Source organism: Saccopteryx bilineata, chromosome 2, assembly GCF_036850765.1.
Source record: "Saccopteryx bilineata isolate mSacBil1 chromosome 2, mSacBil1_pri_phased_curated, whole genome shotgun sequence".
Classification (NCBI taxonomy): Eukaryota; Metazoa; Chordata; class Mammalia; order Chiroptera; family Emballonuridae; genus Saccopteryx; species Saccopteryx bilineata.
In genome coordinates this window covers 306016090-306035065 of record NC_089491.1, presented here as the reverse complement: position 1 = coordinate 306035065, position 18976 = coordinate 306016090, and the positions used below count along the sequence as shown (strand labels likewise).

Sequence of the window (18976 nt, the reverse complement as noted above, 5' to 3'; positions counted from 1 at the left end):
TGCTCCTCACTTTTCTCATCAGTGAAAAGGGACACAAAGCTTCACTTGTGTGATGTGTGCATGCATGGTCTGTGTGCTTTTTGCCATGCAACACTGGGGCTACTACACTAGCAGTGGGCTTTACAGATAATATCTTCATGCACAAATATCCCTGCGTGCCACAAGTCACTGTGTCAGTCACTTGGACTAGGACCTGAGAGGGTTCCCCCAGCTAAGAGGACAAAGAAGAAATCATTTATCACGTGCTAGGTATTGTGTCAAGCAATTTACTTGCCATATCCCAACTGCTCTCAAATATTTCTATAGGGTAGGTCCTATTACCATGTCCATTTTGGGTTGAAAGACCTGCCCAAGGCTGCACCTCCAGACAGGATGGGAGAATGAATACACTCAAAGCCTGTGCTCTGAACCTTGCAATGTAGTGTCTTCTCCCAAACGCCTGGTCTTCACCATGAAGATGCCGAGTGTCTCTCCTGGGGCATCTGGATGGGCAGTGCTGAGATGACACTCTTCACAAGGCTCCAGGCAGGGCCCTTTGGGATCCCAGGCAGAAAGCTCAAACAGGGAGCAGAATGAGACCCAGAGAACGGGAAGGCTGAGAAACGACAGGCCTGGCTGCTTCTATGCCTCTGATGATCTATGGATAAGGGTCTAAGGCCAATTTCGTGGGGCCTGTCTGGCCTGGGACACTGTATAGCACCCCTCCCATGGCAGCAGAAGTAACTTAGGTCAGAGAATGCCAAGGGAATGATGAAATTCATGAGCTACTTAATGCAGCTATCCCCAGCCTCCAAGGAGATTCTCCTATCTTGGTGGGTATTTCATGAAAGGACTTTATTCACACCTTGATTGCTCTAACAATTACACAAGTGTGAAGACAGGAGAAGGGCCTGCCTCCCCAGTTGTCCATCTATAAAGTGACCCTACCTCCCGCCCCGGCATTCCCACAGATTCTCCATCTACCTATTTTGGCATGCTTGGCCTCCCCAAGGACCCGGCTCAGTCTCTCTAATATGTACGCCAAATATTGAAGTAGCAGTTCCGCTCAGCAAATCAAGTCTCAGATGTAGTCAGTATGGGGAAGTGAACCTGGGGCAGCAAGCAAGGGCTGACTCTCTGCTGCGAGGACAGAGCACAGCACAGGAAGAGGCCCGGGGCAGGCGAACACCTGCAACCACTTGAGGTGTCCTTGCCTTCATTTCCTTCCTGCTCGGCTTGGCTGATGCCTACTTCCCGGCAGCAAGTTATTGTTGATAAATGCTGATTAATACTATCTTGGGCTTACGGTTTCATATTTATAATTTATCTGTCTCCTGTCAGTGCCAGAACTGCTTCTGAATTAAAGAAATATCCTCACTTTACAGTTTGAGTAGCTGAGGCACAGAGAGGCCAAAACAAAGCTAAATTGCAACCTGCTTTCTGTAGCTTCAGCCCATTACGCTTTCCTCTAGAGACAACCTTACCTTCTCCATTGATAAGTCCCCTCTCTCTGTTCTGTGAAAACTTGGGGAAGAAAAGTCAGTAAAACCTTTCAAGGGAGATAAGATCAAAATAATGAATTATGCTGGAAACTAACAACTAACATTTTCTATGACCCTTCATGGTTCTCAAAGAGCCTTCAAGGATACTTCTCTTTGAAGTTTTGTAACAGCTGGAGGGGTAGAAGTTATACTTGTCCCCATTTAAGAGTTAGGGAACTGGAAACTCAAGAGGCTGAATGAGTTGTTTGGTTAGGATCAGTGACCATGGTTCATTCCGGCGCCTGGAGGGAGCGCTTACTGCTGGTCCCAGATGATGAGGTGAAAGAGGTACTTGGAAAAGTGAGCCCTCCGGGTCTGCAGGGGGCTGCACAGGTCCTTGCCACCATGGCTGAGGGAGCAGGAGAGGTAGAAGTCTTCATAGCTACAAGAGAAAGGCAGCGCGTCAGGGCACTCAGCTCCCAAACCCCATCTCAGCCACCCCACCTATGCCGAACTCCATTTCCTTTGGTAAAAGTGGGTTTCTGGGGCTGTAAGGTGGGATCATGGGCCAGGACAGCCAAATGGATTTGCAAAAGTGTGCTCTGGGAGAAGCAACTCAATCTGGATCCCTCTGCCCAGTTTCAGGCTCCACGTTGGGCCATGGTTTTTCTTCCTTCTTCATGGGGAAACAGCCACGCAGCCTCGTCCTCCCAGTCAGCTCCAGCACTTCGGGGCCCGGGTGTGTGCGTGCGCGCGCATGCGCAGGTGAGAAGGGTAGGGGATGAAAACGACATCTGCCCACTTGAATGCCAGCACATGGGGGTCCCTGTGGCTCATGACAGGTGCCTGACAGAAGAGGTCAGAGAAGGCCCTGGTTTCCCAGGCTGCCTCCTTTGTTCTCTGTCAATAGCTTAGAGGAATACATTAAGTGAAGAACAAAGAGAGAGGGAAGGGAGGAACAGGAGGGGTCCAAAGGGGGGTGGGGCCAAATGCCTGTTCCCCCAGGCGTTGGATGCTGGGGACCCTGTAGAGGAGTTGAGGATTACCAAATGAAGGAGCCTCTCCATACCCACCACTGCGGTCCAGACAAAAGGTCATCTCCCACCCCCCTGCCCCCTCCCATTGTGCATCTGCAGGGGAGTGCAGTCATTGGCCGTGGGGCATGCACTGGATCTGGGAAGCAGCCATCTGTCACCAAGTCTCCATCAGCTGGCCTTGGATGGGAGGGGGCGGGGATGCTGATGCAGCCAGCACTGAGCCAGCACCAGGAGGCAATGGCAGGATGTGCCCAGTGCTTCCTCTTCTCCATCTCCTAGGAGACCTTCTCTGGGATGTCCCAGCCCATGCCCCCCTCAGGCACTTGGCCCTCCCCATCAGCCACCGAGCACCATGATGCCATAGATCCTATCTGAATGTCAGACTCTGTTCCTCCCTACAGGCCATCAGCCCTGGGCTCACCTGGCAACCCAGGTGATAGGGATGCGGTGGGTGGCATAGACAGTGAAGGCCAGAGGCCCAAAGAAAAGGCTGGCCTCCTGGTCCAGATCATGCTTGCAGCTCCCATGAACTGACGTCTGAAAGTCGGCATTGAACGTGCTGCAGTACAGCTCCACCAGGTCCAAGATGGCAGCTGTCAGGGCTTCCACGACCTTCTCTGTGAAAGGAAGGGGTCAGTCAGAAGGAAAGTCATGAGGCCTCAACAAGCCCCATCTTGTTGCCATGGTGCTGGCTAGGATGGAATACCCTAGGAAATCGTCTCCAAATGCCAGTCGGTTTTCTAATAGCTGTGACAAAGTTCACCCATCTGGGGTGAGATGAGAAAAAAGCAGGAGCATGTCATAAGCTTCTCATAAAATGACAGGTATTAAATGTCAAACATTGTCCTTATTTTTATGTATTGCAACTTATGTTAAATGTCCTTTCTTTTAGGAAATAGTGGTAATCATAATTGTCAGTTACTTTTAAAAAGTCATTGTTTGGCCAAATAAAAGATGACACTTTCTATTTTGGTCCCCAAAATAATATTTTTGGGACATTTTATTGGTCAATGAAACACAAAAGACTGGGAATCACTGATCAAAAAATCCCAGAGATTGGGCTTTATAGGTCAAAGTTCTGCTTGAAAGATTCAAAGAGGAATCCTAGTGAAAAATTCTTTATCACCTTCTCCCCGGCACCATTCTAACTCGGAAGCACAGGGGTTATGAGATGCCTGGAGAATAACCACAACCTCCCCATGGGGGAGTTCTCCCCTCTGGAACTAGGGCTCACTTCGCATCACCACCCCCCACCCTCACACTTACACCCCCTCCTCACCACCTCCCAGGGACACTACAGGGATAACTAGTAAAAATAATGAGAAAACATTGTGCGGAGAGAAATATGATCTCCAGCTGTGCCCGTGCCTCATCTAGGAAAACACATCCACACGGGCTGACCTCCACCCGGAACTCAGGGCGGCAGGGGTAAAGGGAATCAGGGTGCAGTCTGCACCGACTGGTTAAAGCAGAGAGCAGCTCCCTTACCTCGGTTTTCCCTCACAGCCAAGACGGTGGGGTCCTATTGGGGGAAAAGGAGAAGGAGGGGAGTTTCAGGGCCACAGCCTTCGCCATCAGAGCTGCAAGGAGGGCTTTTCACAGCTGTGCTCACTGAGACCACCACACTGAACTAAGTATGAGGAACAGAGGTCCCCCAGAGAGGGCGAAGTAACGGTCTGTACCAGATCCATGTAATGGACAGAGTGAGCCAGACCAAGGATAAAATCATTGTGTCCATCCAGGTGAGACATCTAACCCTCAGGCCACTCCACGACAGACCACATGCTGACCTGTCTGCACAGCACACAGCCCCCACTGTGGAGTCTCAAAGCCCCTGGCTCAAGGAGGTTCTGTGTCTGCACCCTGATATGTATACAAACTGCCAGGCACATTTCAATGACTATGAGCAAAGCCTTTTCTGGTCTGGGCTTCCAGCAATCAGTCCCAGGGGGCAGACCTAACCTACCCTCATCCTCAGTAAGAAAGGACACACTTGGCATCCATTTCCCAAGAATGCTTGGGGCTAAATTACTCAAACATAAAAGATGGTGGAGAGGAGAGACTTTGAGTAGCTGGACAGCTAATTACCCAGTGGCCTGTGAATATTCCTCTCTTCTTCCCCAATGCTAGTGCTCTGGGCCCCATTACCTTCTGAATTTTAGGCTGCACACGGGAGGGGCAGGGGGGCAGCTGGTTGAGGGCATTGGTGATCTCGGGGGTTTCCACAGCAGCCAGGGCGTTGCAGATGGCCTTAACGGACTGGACCACCCTGTCAGCCTTCAGTGGGAAGTCCCCCTGTGGGAGTAAGCACAGTGAGGCTTAGCGCTCAGTATCGGAGGAACAGGCTGGGAGGAGTGAGGGCTCATGACCCTCAGGAGTAACTAGTGGAATCCATACTTTATTTTCAAACATCCAACATCAGAGAATTACGTGAGCCATGCCCGTGTTCCCCAGTTCTCTCAGCCATCCTCCCTAAGCCTCCTATTTCCAGCTACATCCTACTTGTACTATACAAACACACACAGGGATAGCAAGGAGGCCAAAGAGACCACACCGAGGCACCACTTGCCTATGAAGCTTGCTACCACCAAGAATTTCTAGACAGATCTCCTCTCAGTACCACAGACCTGCCACACCCACTCATTCCCCTCTGAACTTTGACTCCTGCAGTTTTCTCATTTGGAGTTCCCTCACCTGCTTGCCCTTATTAGCTATATAAATTCAAATCAGGGACCAGCTGAAATCTAACCCCTATGTCAAAGCCTTCCCTGGCCAGTCCCCCTCACTATTCCTCCCCAAGAGCAACTGATTAACTCATTGCCACTAGTTTTCTGTCTACTAATTGCTCTGTCTTACTATTCCATTTTTACTATTCCAGAGTGGCCACTACCATACTAGCACTGAAAAGGGGTTCAGAGAACTACCCCCTCATCACAGGAAATGTTCAAGCAGAGGCTGCTAGAGAAGGGATTCTGGCATTGGGGAGAGGTTTGAATTAGACAAAATGCTGCACTCCCGAAAAGAAAGAGTCCGTGATCACTACTGACTGAATCAAAGAGACAAGGATTATTTTGAGAATCCCTATCTGATTTCCTTTAGCTTTATGACATTTGAGGCAAATGTTTATGACCATGGTTTGGAGGCTTAAAAACCCATGTGACTCCAAGTAAGGAGAGCGCTGGCCCTTCCCTGCCTCAAGGACCCTCCACCTCCTGTCTGTTTTCTGTCTGTGACACCAGAACCTCAGAACTTCTCAAATCAGAGGTTCTAGGCATTTATTACTCACAGGACTCACTCCAGCGCACATTCAAGTACAGCAGCTGGGGTGACAATTCAATGTCCCTTCGCTTTGGAGATGCCCTACTCCAGAGATAGGGACTGGGACAAGGTCGCTGACCTACTTCTACAGAGAAGCAGAGCCCCTCTCCACACACTTGCCAGCTACCCAACAGTCAGCTGTCTTGGTTTGCCCATGAACTAGGGAAATGAAAAGAAGTACTCTCCTGACAAATTTTCATTGTCTACTCCAGATCCCTTCTAAGGCTGGCTAATCCCAGGAGGGCTGGGGGAGTGGTGGGGAGGAGATCAGGGCTGTCGGACCAGCCCAGGATCTGTACTCACATCAGCCAGCAGGAAGGCATCCACCTCATTGTGGTAAGTGTCAAACAGAAGACTCAGGGCCTGCCTAGGAAGTTGGGGGCAGGGAAAAGTCATAGGTGAAGTCAGGACAGATCCCTCCCCCATGCACTGGGCAACCCATTCTCTCCCTCCTTTTCCAAAGCTCAGAAATTTGACTCTGGTTTAAAGAAGTTTCCTGCCTGGCTGGATAGCTCGGTTGGGTAAAGGATCTTCCGGTAGCACAGAGGTAGCCGGTTCGACCCCCGGTCCGGGTACATATAGGAACAGATCAATGTTCCTGTCTCTCTCTCCTCTCTCCCTTCCTCTCTCTCTAATATCAATAAAATAAACATTTAGCCCTGGCTGGATAGCTCAGTTGGTTAGAACATTGTCCCCATTGTGGGTTTGATCTCTGGTCAGGGCACACACAGAAACTTGATGTTTCTGTCTCTCTTTCCCGTCCTTTCTCTAAAATCGATCAGTCGATCAATGACTCAATCAATCAATAAAAGAGTTCCCATTCCTTCCAATATGTCCTACAAAGACTAAGGGACAGCAAGTCCTTTCTACTTCACCACTTCTCACGTGGAAAATGATGGATAAAGTACGAGAGGAAAGAGATGTAACACACTTGGAGTGGGAATCGTCCCCATAAGAGGCCTGGGCCCAACCCCAACACCTGCTGGGCCTTGGTATAAAGGCAAGCAAGGGTATCTGCTGGGTCCCCTCAGAGTTCCTGCTTGGCCCAAATCCAAGATGGCACCCACTCTCACCTGCTGATGGTCTGTTTGACTGGCCTTTCTTGCAGATGGACGAGGTAGTTCAAGGTAGAGGGGCTCTGGTCATCATTCACCTGTGTAACAAGTGCCCTATTCAGGGAGGGGTGGTGCCTTCATCTTGGCCTAGTGCTCCAACCCCACTCCCACTAAATGTGTTCCATATCACCCTCTGCTACCCCAACTCCTTCACACGAACCATCCGGGCCAGGTCACTGCGTATGGATTTCCGCTTCATCAGCTGTAGCCGAATGTCAATGTCAAACTTGCGGCAGTACTGAATGTACTCGTGACTGCCCAGGGCGTGCTTACTGGTGGGACAGAGGGACAAGACCATTAGCATCCTGGGGACTCAGTCAGAAGGGAGATGTAGATCTGAGCTTTGGGGAGAGAAAAACAAGAGAAAGGGTGACCGAGGGATAGCACTTGTGTTGTGCCCCTACCGTGGCTCCTAGAAATGTCAGCTTGGGGAAGGAACAGAGGTCTAACAAAAAGCCACTTAAGCCTGACCTGTGGTGGCACAGTGGATAAAGCATAGACCTGTAATGCTGAGGTTGCCAGTTTGAAACCCTGGGCTTGCCTGGTTAAGGCACATACAAGAATCAACTATTATGAGTTGATGCTTCCTGCTCTTCCACCCCAATCTCTCTCTTTCCTCTCTCTAAAATCAATAAATAAAATCTTTTTGTTGTTTTAAATAGCCACATAATACACTGAACTCTTAGTCTGTATAAACACTGACTTTCCCAGGCATTTGTTACCTGTATTTTTATCAGCGGTTCACTCAGTGTGGAAACTTCTGGTGGTCGGGAGGGGAACAGAGGGACTTTCTCAGGGAGCAATGTTTAAACCCTATTCTCTTGGCTTCGGTATACGGGACATGTTTGGAAATCAGCCTGTGTTCAGACTTGGGCGTGGAACTCAGTGAGTGACACTGTCCCCCTACTGAGGTCCTAGGTCTCCCACCCACTACTGTTACCAACTGGGGTGCTGAGGTCAACCAAGCAAACCCAGCAAGATTCCAGGTCTGTTATCCCAACGCCCATCAAAGGTCTGCTTCTCCCCTTCCCCTGTGACTCCTGCCTGATTGTGAATAACTATATAAATCTCTACAGTCTTCTTGACAGACACCTGCCTGCATGCCATTCCCAATGCTCAAGTGACCACATGGGAGACCCCACCCCCAGCCCAGTCACAGAGAAGGAGGCCTAGAAAGTCCCTACGTGATCCAGACTCTTCCTCCCTCCTAAATCACACATCAGCCAGAAAGGAAACCCAGAGGAGAGGCAGAGTGAGTCCCACCTGCAGGCCAGCACTGCAGGCCGGGCCTGAGTGCCAGCAGCCAAGGAACAGAAGCCGGAAAGGGACTTCCTTCCTCAGCAGAGCTGGGCGTCTAGGCCAGCAATGGAGGAGAGGAGAGGAGTGAAGGAGAGAAGTGCGTGCAGAGCCAACAGGGGTACCCGGGCCAAGGCCAGACGGGGTCCAGTCAGGACTTAAGGGGTTCTCCACATCGTAAGGAGCCAAGCCTCTGATCGAGGCTCAACCTGCTGAGTCTGAGCTAAAGCCAAAATTTCGGGCTGGAGAGAATGGACTCTGGGGCAGGCCTGGCGGGAGTGCCCTGGAAGGAAGAAAGAGTGTGGTGTGGTGGGGGAGGAGGCAGGAAACCCAACCCTCCCCCAGGACTGTCTCAGGGTTCTTATCTGAGAGCAGCCTGCATCCTGGACCACACTCTCCCTAGCATCAGCCCCTCCCCGTCGGCATGGGTGGGAAACCACAGGCTTCCCTGGGAGCTAGCAGCTTTCTGGAACCCCAAGAAAGACCTCTCTACCCCACCCAAGGCAGCTGCCTCGTGCTCAAGGGTCTAGACTTTTCTGCTGGAGGAAGGGAAGAGAAGAGACTAGGTGGAGGGGGGGATCTCCTGGACAAGAGTCATGGACATAGGTCCCTTGGAGACCTGCTCCCCCTTCTCTGTGGAAGGCCTTCCTGTATCTGCATTCAAGTTAGAGGGAGGGAGGCCTGGCCCCAGGACCACGGAGGCTGTGCTGCCTCACTCTGAGCACTCCACCCGGGTCCTGGCAAGAAGTTAGAACCTGACACTTTATCTACTACCTCTGTACTTGGGGGCTCATGGACTAGGGGATCTACCAGCAAATCAGACACTCTCCATCTGATCTGATCCCCACAAATCCCTATTTTTGGACTGGTCCTTCTCTACTTAGATTTACTGATTGCTTGCTGGGTCATTCTCACATTTAATCCTCACAATATTTTATGGAAGAAACTGAAGGTTAGGGTTTTACAACTGGTAAGTGCAGGCCAGACCCAGACCAGCCGTACTGACACGACCTACTCTGCCCCTTATTCCCTCACAACAGTGGCAGGCTGCCTAGGGTGCTTCCTGCCAGGAGACCTGAGTCTAGGACCCTAACCATTCCTCCAGGGGAAACCAAGGACACACAGAAACATCTCAGCAGCGCTCCCTGGAGTTGTGCTGAGTGGGGTCCTACCCTTTCCTTTTCTAGTTGAAGGCACAGGGGCCAGACAGGGCCCACAATATCCCTCAGGTTAAAGAAACCAGCCGAGAACTGCTGCAGCCAGAGATCAACCATCCTTGCATCTATACCTAGATGTAAGAGAAAGAGCAGAGGAACTCATAGGCTCTCCCGAGACCTACAATATAGCCTGACCTGGGGTGGCGCAGTGGATGAAGCATTATGGATAAAGCATCAACCTGGAATGCTTAGGTCGCCGGTTCGAAACCCCTGGTCAAGGTACATGCAACTACTATGCTTCCGGCTCCTCCCTCCCCCCCCCTTTCTCTTTCTATCCTCTCAATAAAATCTTCAAACTATAATACAGGCCTCTTGGCCTCTCCTTTCCCCCCAAGGCCTGCTTGCCATGGCCAGTAGGCAACTGGGAGTTTGGGAATGAGAGCAGATCTCTTTATTTCCTTATCTGTTGCCATTTGGCTGGTTCCATGGCCTGCCACTCAGCTGTACCACCTGAGGGGTATAATCCCCGTAGTCCAGCCAGCACTCCAGAGCCCCAGGGCAGTGGGAAGGGGACTGCCGCTGCTGGTCCACCTCAGACTGTCCAGGGAGGCTGCTGAGGGCACTGGATGGAAAGGGGCTGGCGGTGAGCCTGTGGTGAGGAGGCTGACTGGCAGCACATGCCAGCAGGAAAAGCTTGTTGGCGGGGGAAGGAGGAAGAGACAGTAACTGTGATTACTCCCCTAGGTTCCACTGGGCACTTGTGCCCAGGCCTCCTTCTGCCCCTTGCTATAAGGGCACCTCACATAATCTAGTACAGGAGGAAAACCCCACACAGTCCACCCACCACCCCTCACACAGAATTCTGCAAGCAGAGCTGACCTAGCCTTTGCCCAATCCCTGCTCCAAGCTCTTTCCACAGATTTGGCTCAGGAAGCCGGCCAAGTCTGCTGGAAGACAGAGCTCCTGGGAGAGTGCGACGTGGCTGCGAGTGCCTGGAAAGCAGGAGTGCCGTCTGTGGGACTGTGGGCAGCTCTGGCCCCGTGCCTGAGCCCGGCCCTGCCCCGCAGAGCCCCTGGTGATCCTACCCCCTAGAAGGCAGGTGCCGCACTCGACCCTGCTTGTCCCTGCCAGTGCACTCACTTCTGCAGGAACTCCTCCAGCCCACAGGGCTTCAGCACAAAGTCACCCACATCCACGCCCCTCAGTTCATCATGAGTGTAGCACAGGGTCTGGTAGATGAGCAAGTCCACAGTGGAGGAACCTGTAAGGAGCGGGGCAGGGGAGCAATGATGGGGGTGTTGAGGCTGATCCCCCATTCCCAACTAAGCGTGTCCCAGCACCATCACCACCCAGATAAGGCAGTTTGGAGTTGGAGGAAGTGACCACGGGCTTAGAAAGCTAGCCCCAGAGCCAGTCTCCCAACGGGGCCTCCATACCGCCCGTTATCCCGGCCACTAGGCGGTGTGGGAACTGGGGCTAAAGGGTCCCACCCCACCTCCAGGGAGGCTCACCCTCCTCCCCGCTAACTTACAGTTGCAGGTAAAAGTGAGTGGTTCCCGCAGGCTGTCACATAACACCGTCACCTTCAAGTTGACCTCATCCCCAAGGTGCTCTGGGCTCGGAGTGACAGCACTCCAGACGTAGCCAGTGAGGAAGTAGTCTTGGATGCTGGAGCCAGATCGAAGGCTGTGTGGGAAGAGAGAGAAAGGACCCTCGCTCTGCCCTCAGAAGACAGCAGTGGAGAAGAAGCCTGCTGGGACCCTCCCACCCGAGGGCCTGAGGATCCCTCTGTCCCCCCTCAGTCTGGCTGTCCAGGTCTGTGGTCCAGGATGAAGGCTGTGGGGAAGCAGCTCTGGGAAATCATGCTCTTGACATATTTACTACAGTTGTAAAATGTTTCCCAAGCAGAGCTGAACAGTAGGGAAAGTTCTAAAATGGCATGCTAAGTGCAACTGAAATGTTTTCTTTTTTTTTTTTAATTGAATTTACTGAGGTGATGCTGGTTAATAAAATTTTAACAGTTTTAGGTGCACAATTCAAAAAGGTGGGCTTTTTAAGTTTCTCATTTATTGGTTTTAGAGAGAGAGAGGGAAAAGGAGAGAGAGAAAGAAAGAAACCCTGATTCATCGTTCCCCTAATTTTTGCGTACATAGTTGGCCCCATGTGTACCCTGGCCAGGGATCAAACCAGCAGCCTTGGTGCATTGGGATGACATTCCAACCAACTGAGCCACCCAGCCAGGGCTCAGGTTTTCTGAATCCACTTCCTTTCTCTCTCTCTCTTTTTTTTTTTGTATTTTTCTGAAGCTGGAATCGGGAAGAGACAGTCAGACAGACTCCTGCATGTGCCCGACCAGGATCCAGACCAGGATCCACCCAGCACGCCCACCAGGGGGCGATGCGATGCCCTGCCATGACCAGAGCCACTCTAGCGCCTGGGGCAGAAGCCAAGGAGCCATCCCCAGCGCCCGGGCCATCTTTGCTCCAATGGAGCCTGCGGGAGGGGAAGAGAGAGACAGAGAGGAAGGAGGGGGGGGTGGAGAAGCAAATGGGCGCTTCTCCTATGTGCCCTGGCCGGGAATCGAACCCGGGTCCCCAGCACGCCAGGCCAACACTCTACCGCTGAGCCAACCGGCCAGGGCCCACTTCCTTTCTCTTTAAGCTCCAGATAATGCTCTTATCTCCATCTGGGCAGTACTTGCTCCAAAGGGCATCTGAGCCTGAACTGACAGGAGTAATTTGACTGTTTAATCAAGGTTTATAAATTTTGTCAAATCTAGGCCCTGGCTGGCTGGCTCAGCGGTAGAGCGTTGGCCCGGTGTATGGAAGTTCCAGGTTCGATTCCTAGTCAGGGCACATAGAAGAAGTGACCATCTGCTTCTCCACCCCTCCCCACCCCCTCTTCCCCTCCCACAGCCATGGCTGGAATGGTTCAAGCAAAGTCGGTCCTGGGTGCTGAGGATGGCTCCAAGGCCTCGGCCTCAGGTGCCAGGATAGCTCGGTTGCGAGCAATGGAGCAGCAACCCAGATGGGCAGAGCATCCCCTGGTAGGGACTTGCCAGGTGGATCCCGGTCGGGACACATGCAGGAGTCTGTCTCTGCCTCCCCGTCTCTCACTTAATAATAATAATAAAAAAAAATGTAATTTTGCCAAATCTGAAACTTCAAAGGTGCCTCGTTAGCATAGTAAGTACTACGTTAGTCTCATAATCTATGAAACTTCTAAGATTTCAAAAATCCCGCAAGTACCTTTTGTGGGAAATATCCCATACCTCTGAATAAGATTTATGAAACGTGGCTCTTCTCTCTTCCTAGAAGAAGATAGCACTCCTCCCCAGGTCCCACAACCCTCCACAAGCCCATTCTTTAACTCTTACACGTCCAGCATGTGGCAAAACGCAGCAACTTCCTCATCTCTCTCCTCTGAGACCTCAAACAACTCATGGCCATTAGTGACGGCGTGGGGCCGGGAGACCACCTTTAAGAGAAGAGCAGCTGACTCAGTGCTTTTTCCCTCACAGCACCCCCTTCCCAGCACTCCCAAATCTAAACTATTAAACTCTAGGTATGAAAACTTTCTAGGCATTCAACATTCAGCAAAAGGGATACAAAATCCTGGAATATATTTATCTGCCATACTAGGAGCCCAAGAACCAAGTTGAAAAAGAAACTTGAAGCTTTGGGATGAACGAGAGTATGGCCAAACCCCCTTCCCAAGAGGGGCAGTTTCCACTAAGCTCAATGAAGCAGGTAGGAAGTGCACAGCACTGCTGGGCCTCTAGGCTGTCTTTCTGCTCTGGCGGGGAGCAGAGATGTTTTTCCTGTCCCACCATAAAGGACAGGGCAAGTGGGTGGCCCAAAGAGTCCCTAGGGAAGCTGGTCCGTATGCAAAAGTCTCAACATCCACAGCAAGCCCTAGGGACCCAAAGTAGAGAAAGACCGAGAACCCTTAGATGGAGGCAATGACACACATGACTTCTCAGTCAACACTATTTGAGGAAGTGTCAGAGCAGCTTTCTGGGCAGAAGACCTGGTAGAAGGCTTAGCTCCTACTGGCTCCCGAGCCTTCTGGTTCTGAACAGCTATATGGCAGGGAACCCGCCTGAGCCCCATTTCCTGTCTAAGAACATGTGTGGTGGTGGGGATTTTCTCAGACAAGACCTCAAACTGTCTCCTGTAGACATGTCTGCTTTCACTCACCCCTGAGCAGTGCTATAAAAGCCTTCTGGCTAGGCCTGCCACCCAGCCCCCAGATCAGGAAGTAGGGGACCTAGTGCATGACAGGTCTGCCCACAGCTACCAGGTGAGCCACCTCAAGTGAATGAAGCTGCAGCTGAGATGGAGTGCCTGCAATAGGCGCCAACAGCTGCTTCCGGGGAGCCCAAAGGCGTGGGTCTGCCCACATAGCAATGCCCCACCTCTCCCCTCCTCCAGCTATTCTCAGGTCCCCCCCGCCCCTAGGGCAGATGGCAGCACTGAGCTCTTTATTTGAATATCCAGAGTTTCCTCTGAGTGACCCTCTCCTGTTAGCCTTGCTCCCCTGGGTAAGCAGGGAGGGGGTACAGGGAGGCGAGGGCAGCAGTGGGGGCAGCTGGCATGCGAGGCCCTGGCTCTGCCAAGTTCGTGCCTGTGTCCCAGTCAAAACAATAGTACCACTGTCCGCAATTAACCCATAATAGCAAGAGTGAGAGAGCGGCAGAGCAACAGAATGAGACAGAAAAACAGAAAGAGAGAGACAGAGAGACAGAGACAGAGGAGGGCAAGGCAATGGGCCGAGAACAGAGTAGCTACTGAGGGCCATTTTCATGCCCTTCCAGTGCCACTCCCTGGCTCCATAAGAAAACAAAGCCACTTACGTTCACCCTGCTGGCAGGCCCTGGTGGCATCGCCCGGTGCTGGCTGGGGGAGTCTGCCAGGCAGAGGCTGGCAGCGGGGGTACCAAGCTGGCATTGGGAGCCAACCATTTCCAGAGCTGGCTCCACAGGCCTGGGATAAGGAGGGTCCCTCTGGCTGGAAGCCCGGCGAAGGCGGGGTGGAGGCACCGGCCGGGGGCCTGAGGGGTTCCCCCGCCTGGTAGGATGGGTCCCTGCACCAAGTTGAGGTGGGGAGGACCAAGGCCGCATGTCCCCACTAAGAATGGGCAAGAGCGTTGTGCTTTGCCTTAGCTTCTTCCAGGAGACTCTGGACCGAGCTCCCTCTCAGACTCTGATAATACACAGGGGATGAGGGAAGGGTGAGGGAATGGAGGGAGCAGGAGAGGGAGCAACAGAGGTGACCACCTACCAGGGTAGCTGGACCCGGAGAGCAGGCCCAACTCTGTGAGATGAACTTGGAACTGGAAACAGGACTCTCCCTGTCCCTATAAATAGCAGGAGCAGCCCCACCTCTCAGAGCAGGGCCTTTAAAAAGCCCTGAGCTCTAGAGCTGTGCCTCATCCCAGGAGCTGATGCTCCTGCAGGCGCTCTCTTAGCAGAAGCACAGGAAGGAAGGACTGCATGGCTTTTCTAGGGTCGTAAAGGATCCCAATTGCTAGGATATAAGGTGGGAAAGCCCCTGTGTCCCTTAGACAATGTATAAGGAAGAAATAGGGATGGAATGAGAGGGAATGCTGTTCCTACAGAAGTCATCAGCCACGAAGGTGCCCTTTGACCCCCTCTAGGACCAGGGCTTCCAAAGCTCAACGGAGAAACACAAAGCATCTTCCAGTCTCTCCCTTGGGGATGCTTGCTGCTGGCACTTTTTTAAATCAGAAGAAAGATCAAAGCTGCCCTGGAACCCACCCTGTGCTTTTTTGTAAATAAATTACTATCTTATATTATATGTTTATGAAAGTGAAATTACTATTGCCATATTACATATTTTTTCCAAACATTTTCCATGAGAAAAGAGATGAATGGTGGTGATGGTTACAGAACAGGGTGCCTGTACTTCATGCCACCTCACTGCATACTTCAAGTTGGCTAGGACGGTAAATTTAATGTTCCGTATATTTTACCATAATAAAAAGAGAGAGAGAAAAAAAAACAGGGAGGTAGACACAGAAAAACAGAAAGCTAGACAGAGAGAGAAAAAGAGAGAGAGACAGAGGGAGAAAGATAAACAGAGACAGAAAGAGAGACAGTAAGACACAGACACAGAGAAGAGACACACAGAGAGACAAAGAGAACGAGAAGAAGCCAGCTTTGTAATGAGAGACCAAGGCTGTGTGCTTTGGACCAGCAGGCAGGTCCAAGGGGTCTGGACCAGGGTCTGCTGTTCAGCGAGCACTAAACAATGGTTAATGCGAGGATTGAGTCTCATCACCACACAGCATTTTTGGCAGAGCAAAAAGCAGAAGTAACTCACTCCAGTGCACAGGGCCACTGGGCCATAGAGTCAACAATGAGTCCCCAAACCCCAGTTTGTCCTCATACCATAAAAGCAGGCACACACTAGAAACTGGGATTCTGAAATGCCTGCTGCCCCCAGAGGATACACAAAACACACAAGATATAAAAACTCAGCCCTGGAGAGGAGCTTTGTCTCCATCTTTTTTCCTCTCCTCCGCCAGGACCCAGCAGCCCAACGACAGAAGCAGAGGGGAAAAGAGGACTACAGGGATGAGTGTGTAGCAGATTTGAAATAGCAGAGGAGGGCTATTCTGTTTCTGAATGACATGCAGAAAGGAAGACAGAAGAAACACAGTAAGGTCCTCACCGAAGCAGCAGAAATCCGGTGGTTCTTGCCAGGTGTCGCATTTTTTCGGTTGGCATAGCGAGAGACATAAGTGCGGGGGGGCACCTGAGGGGGCATGGTCTTGCTCCGGGCCACGGGTTTCCCAGGAGTGTCCTTGCCAAAGTCCAGGGGCTCCCGGCCCTCCTTCCAGCCCCTGGTGGCATCCTGCAACATCTCTGCATCATAGGTTGACTTCAAGTTGAGCCGCGTAATCGCATCATTGATACCATCATAGTCCACAGACCCCAGCAGGCGTCCCATACCCCCGCCTCTTGGCTCCTCTTTTTCTAGGATCTGATGCCCTAGCAATTTGCCTGGAGGCTGTTCGACCAAAAAAAAAGTGTTGATGTCATTGGGCTGGGAGATCTTGGAAGAAGATGGGGACCCCTTTCTGGGAGGTAGGGGAGGAGTGTCCCAGATAGAGACTCGAGGAGGCAGAGGAGGTGGGGACAGTTTCTTAGAAGAGTCATCTATGTCCCCTGGTCTTGGGGACACAGAGAGCCCCTCATCTGAACCATCAAAAATGTAGAGATAGTCTCCAGCCAGGGAGCGTTTGGGCCAGGGATCTGGGCCAGGCTGGGAGCCCTGGGAGGTAGAGTGGTTGGGCAGCCCTTCCTGTGGGGAAAGTGAGTTGTAATTGAGGGTAGGATCAGAGCCAGAAAGACCGCGTAAGAGCTTGAGGTCCTTCTGCCTTCCTGCTGGCTTGCTGTAGAAGTCCAGGGCGGGCTCATCCCAGCTGATGAGAGAGGGGTCTGTGTTCTGCTTGGTCCTATTTTCCTCCTTGTCATGCCGGAGCCGGGACAGAGCATCATACTCCATCTGCAGGGCTTCAGCCATAGCCAGCTCTTTGCGACTGATGCCCACTGACTCCAGGGACTTCCAGTGTTCCCCATTGCCCTGAGTCGACGACATGGTGAGGATGAGGACGAAGGAAACCAGGAAGTCTTCTACTTCCTGCCAAGGTCAGGTCTGCAGGGTTGCGGCATGGTGTCTGGGCACCTGTAGGTGAGGGGTAATGATATCAATCATTCAGTCACAAAAAGAGAGAGAGATATATATAATAATCTGACTTACTGGTAGGTGACAGCACTTGGACCACTGTTTATTCCTTCAGATGGAAAGAAACAGAAAGATGGAGAAAAAAAAGAGATACCAAGACAACTTTATCTATTATATCATATTATACCCATCCATCCTTCCATTCATCTATAATTGCCTCCTCCTCTGGTCCCTAACTCCCTTCCTCATCTCTCTCACATGTACCCAGAGGAAAGAAGGTGGCATCAGTCAAGAGGAGAAGACAGAAACAGAGCTCTTCAATCAGTTTAGAGAAGACAGCTCTCGGATGCTGCTTGTGGGAATATGAAATGGAATAACTACTTTAGAACACAGGCAACTTCTTGAAAAGGTAAACATCCACCTACCATATGACTCAGCTACTCTGCTCATAGTTCCTTACCCAAGAAAATGAAAGCACATGTCTACACAAAGTTTTATACATGAATATTCCTAGAAGTCTTATGTGTAATATCTAAAAACCAGAAACCCAAATGTCCACCAACAGATGAATGGATTAAAAAGTGTGATATGTCCACACAATTGACTATTACTCAGCAAATTACTATTTTATTATTATTATTGAAAAAAAGAGAGGGAAGAGAGAGATGGAGAAGCATTAACTCATAGTTGCTTTACTTGTTCATTGATTGCTTCTCACACACGCCTAATCCAGGGTGAGGGAGCTCAAGCAGAGCCAGTGACCCCTTGCTCAACCCAGAGACCTTGGGCTTCAAGCCCGTGACCATAGGATCAGGTCAATGATCCTATGTTCAAGCCAGCAACCCTGTGCTCAAGCTGGTAAGCCCGTGCTCAAGCCGATGAGCTTATGCTCAATCTGGTGACCTCGGGGTTTCAGACTGGGGACCTCAGCATCCTGTGTCAACACTCTATCCACTGTGCCACCATCGGTCAGGCAAGGAATGAATTATAGACACACATAATACCACAGATGAATTTCAAAATAACTATGCTGAGTAAAACAAGCCAGACAAAAAAGTATGAATACATAGGATTCCATTTATATAAAAGTCTGGAAAATGAAAAGTAATCTACAGTGACAGAAAGCAGATCAGTGGTTATCTGGGAATGGGTGGAAAGAGGGACAGATTAAAGGAGGAGAAAGGAACTTTTGGGGATGATGAATATGTTCATTATCTAGACTGTGGTAATGGTTTCACATTTGTCAAGACTTCTCAAATTGTATACTTAAAGTACATATAGTCTATTCTATGTCAATTATACCTCAATAAAGCTATAAATGAAAAGTACAATAGTTCTGTTATGAAACAGAATTTAAAATTACTCAGATTGCTCAAGGATCCTCCCAAAACCTACCAATGTGAGCAATTAAACAAAGTGTTCCAAAGCGTGAAACCCAGGTGCCTGATGGATTACAGTTGTGCCAAAACACTGATTTCCCCTGGGCCCTCAGGAAGCCAGGCAGAAAGGCAGGATCCCTGACCAGCTGCTTCTGGCTGCAAGCAGCCCCCTCCACTTACTCCAGTGTTGGAACCCTTTCCTTTAGAAGCCATGACATGATACAGACACTGGTTGTAATGACATGGTTAGGCTGGCCCGGCAATTCTCAACCCTGGCTACATGTTAGAAACACTGGGGGAAGTTTTTTAAAGTACAGTCTTGATGCCCACATTCTCCCGAGAGATTCTGGTTTAACTGTTCTGCGGTAAGGCAGTGGTGTTTTCAAAAACTCCCCAGGAGAATCTAGTCTGTAGCTGAAGCTGAGAACCAGTAGCCTATGTGTGCACATTAAATTCTCAATGTCATTGACAGGTTCTTGGAAACTGACACTTTAAATGAAAC

The 18976-nt window shown here is 50.8% G+C and overlaps 1 protein-coding gene across 1 annotated transcript in view; it reads right to left on the bottom strand.

Annotated features, from left to right (window-relative positions):
• Nucleotides 1-18976, bottom strand: part of PIK3C2B (phosphatidylinositol-4-phosphate 3-kinase catalytic subunit type 2 beta) — a 75043-nt gene that overhangs the window by 28413 nt on the left and 27654 nt on the right. The window contains exons 2-12 of the mRNA XM_066261609.1: nt 16079-17095; nt 12760-12860; nt 10915-11069; nt 10524-10644; nt 7091-7202; nt 6889-6968; nt 6119-6182; nt 4646-4792; nt 3986-4019; nt 2919-3114; nt 1780-1902 (exon numbers count right to left, since the gene is read on the bottom strand). Of these exons, the coding sequence (XP_066117706.1) occupies nt 1780-1902; nt 2919-3114; nt 3986-4019; nt 4646-4792; nt 6119-6182; nt 6889-6968; nt 7091-7202; nt 10524-10644; nt 10915-11069; nt 12760-12860; nt 16079-17008 (2063 nt within the window). The 5' untranslated portion in view covers nt 17009-17095. The remainder of the gene's footprint in view (nt 1-1779; nt 1903-2918; nt 3115-3985; nt 4020-4645; nt 4793-6118; nt 6183-6888; nt 6969-7090; nt 7203-10523; nt 10645-10914; nt 11070-12759; nt 12861-16078; nt 17096-18976) is intronic.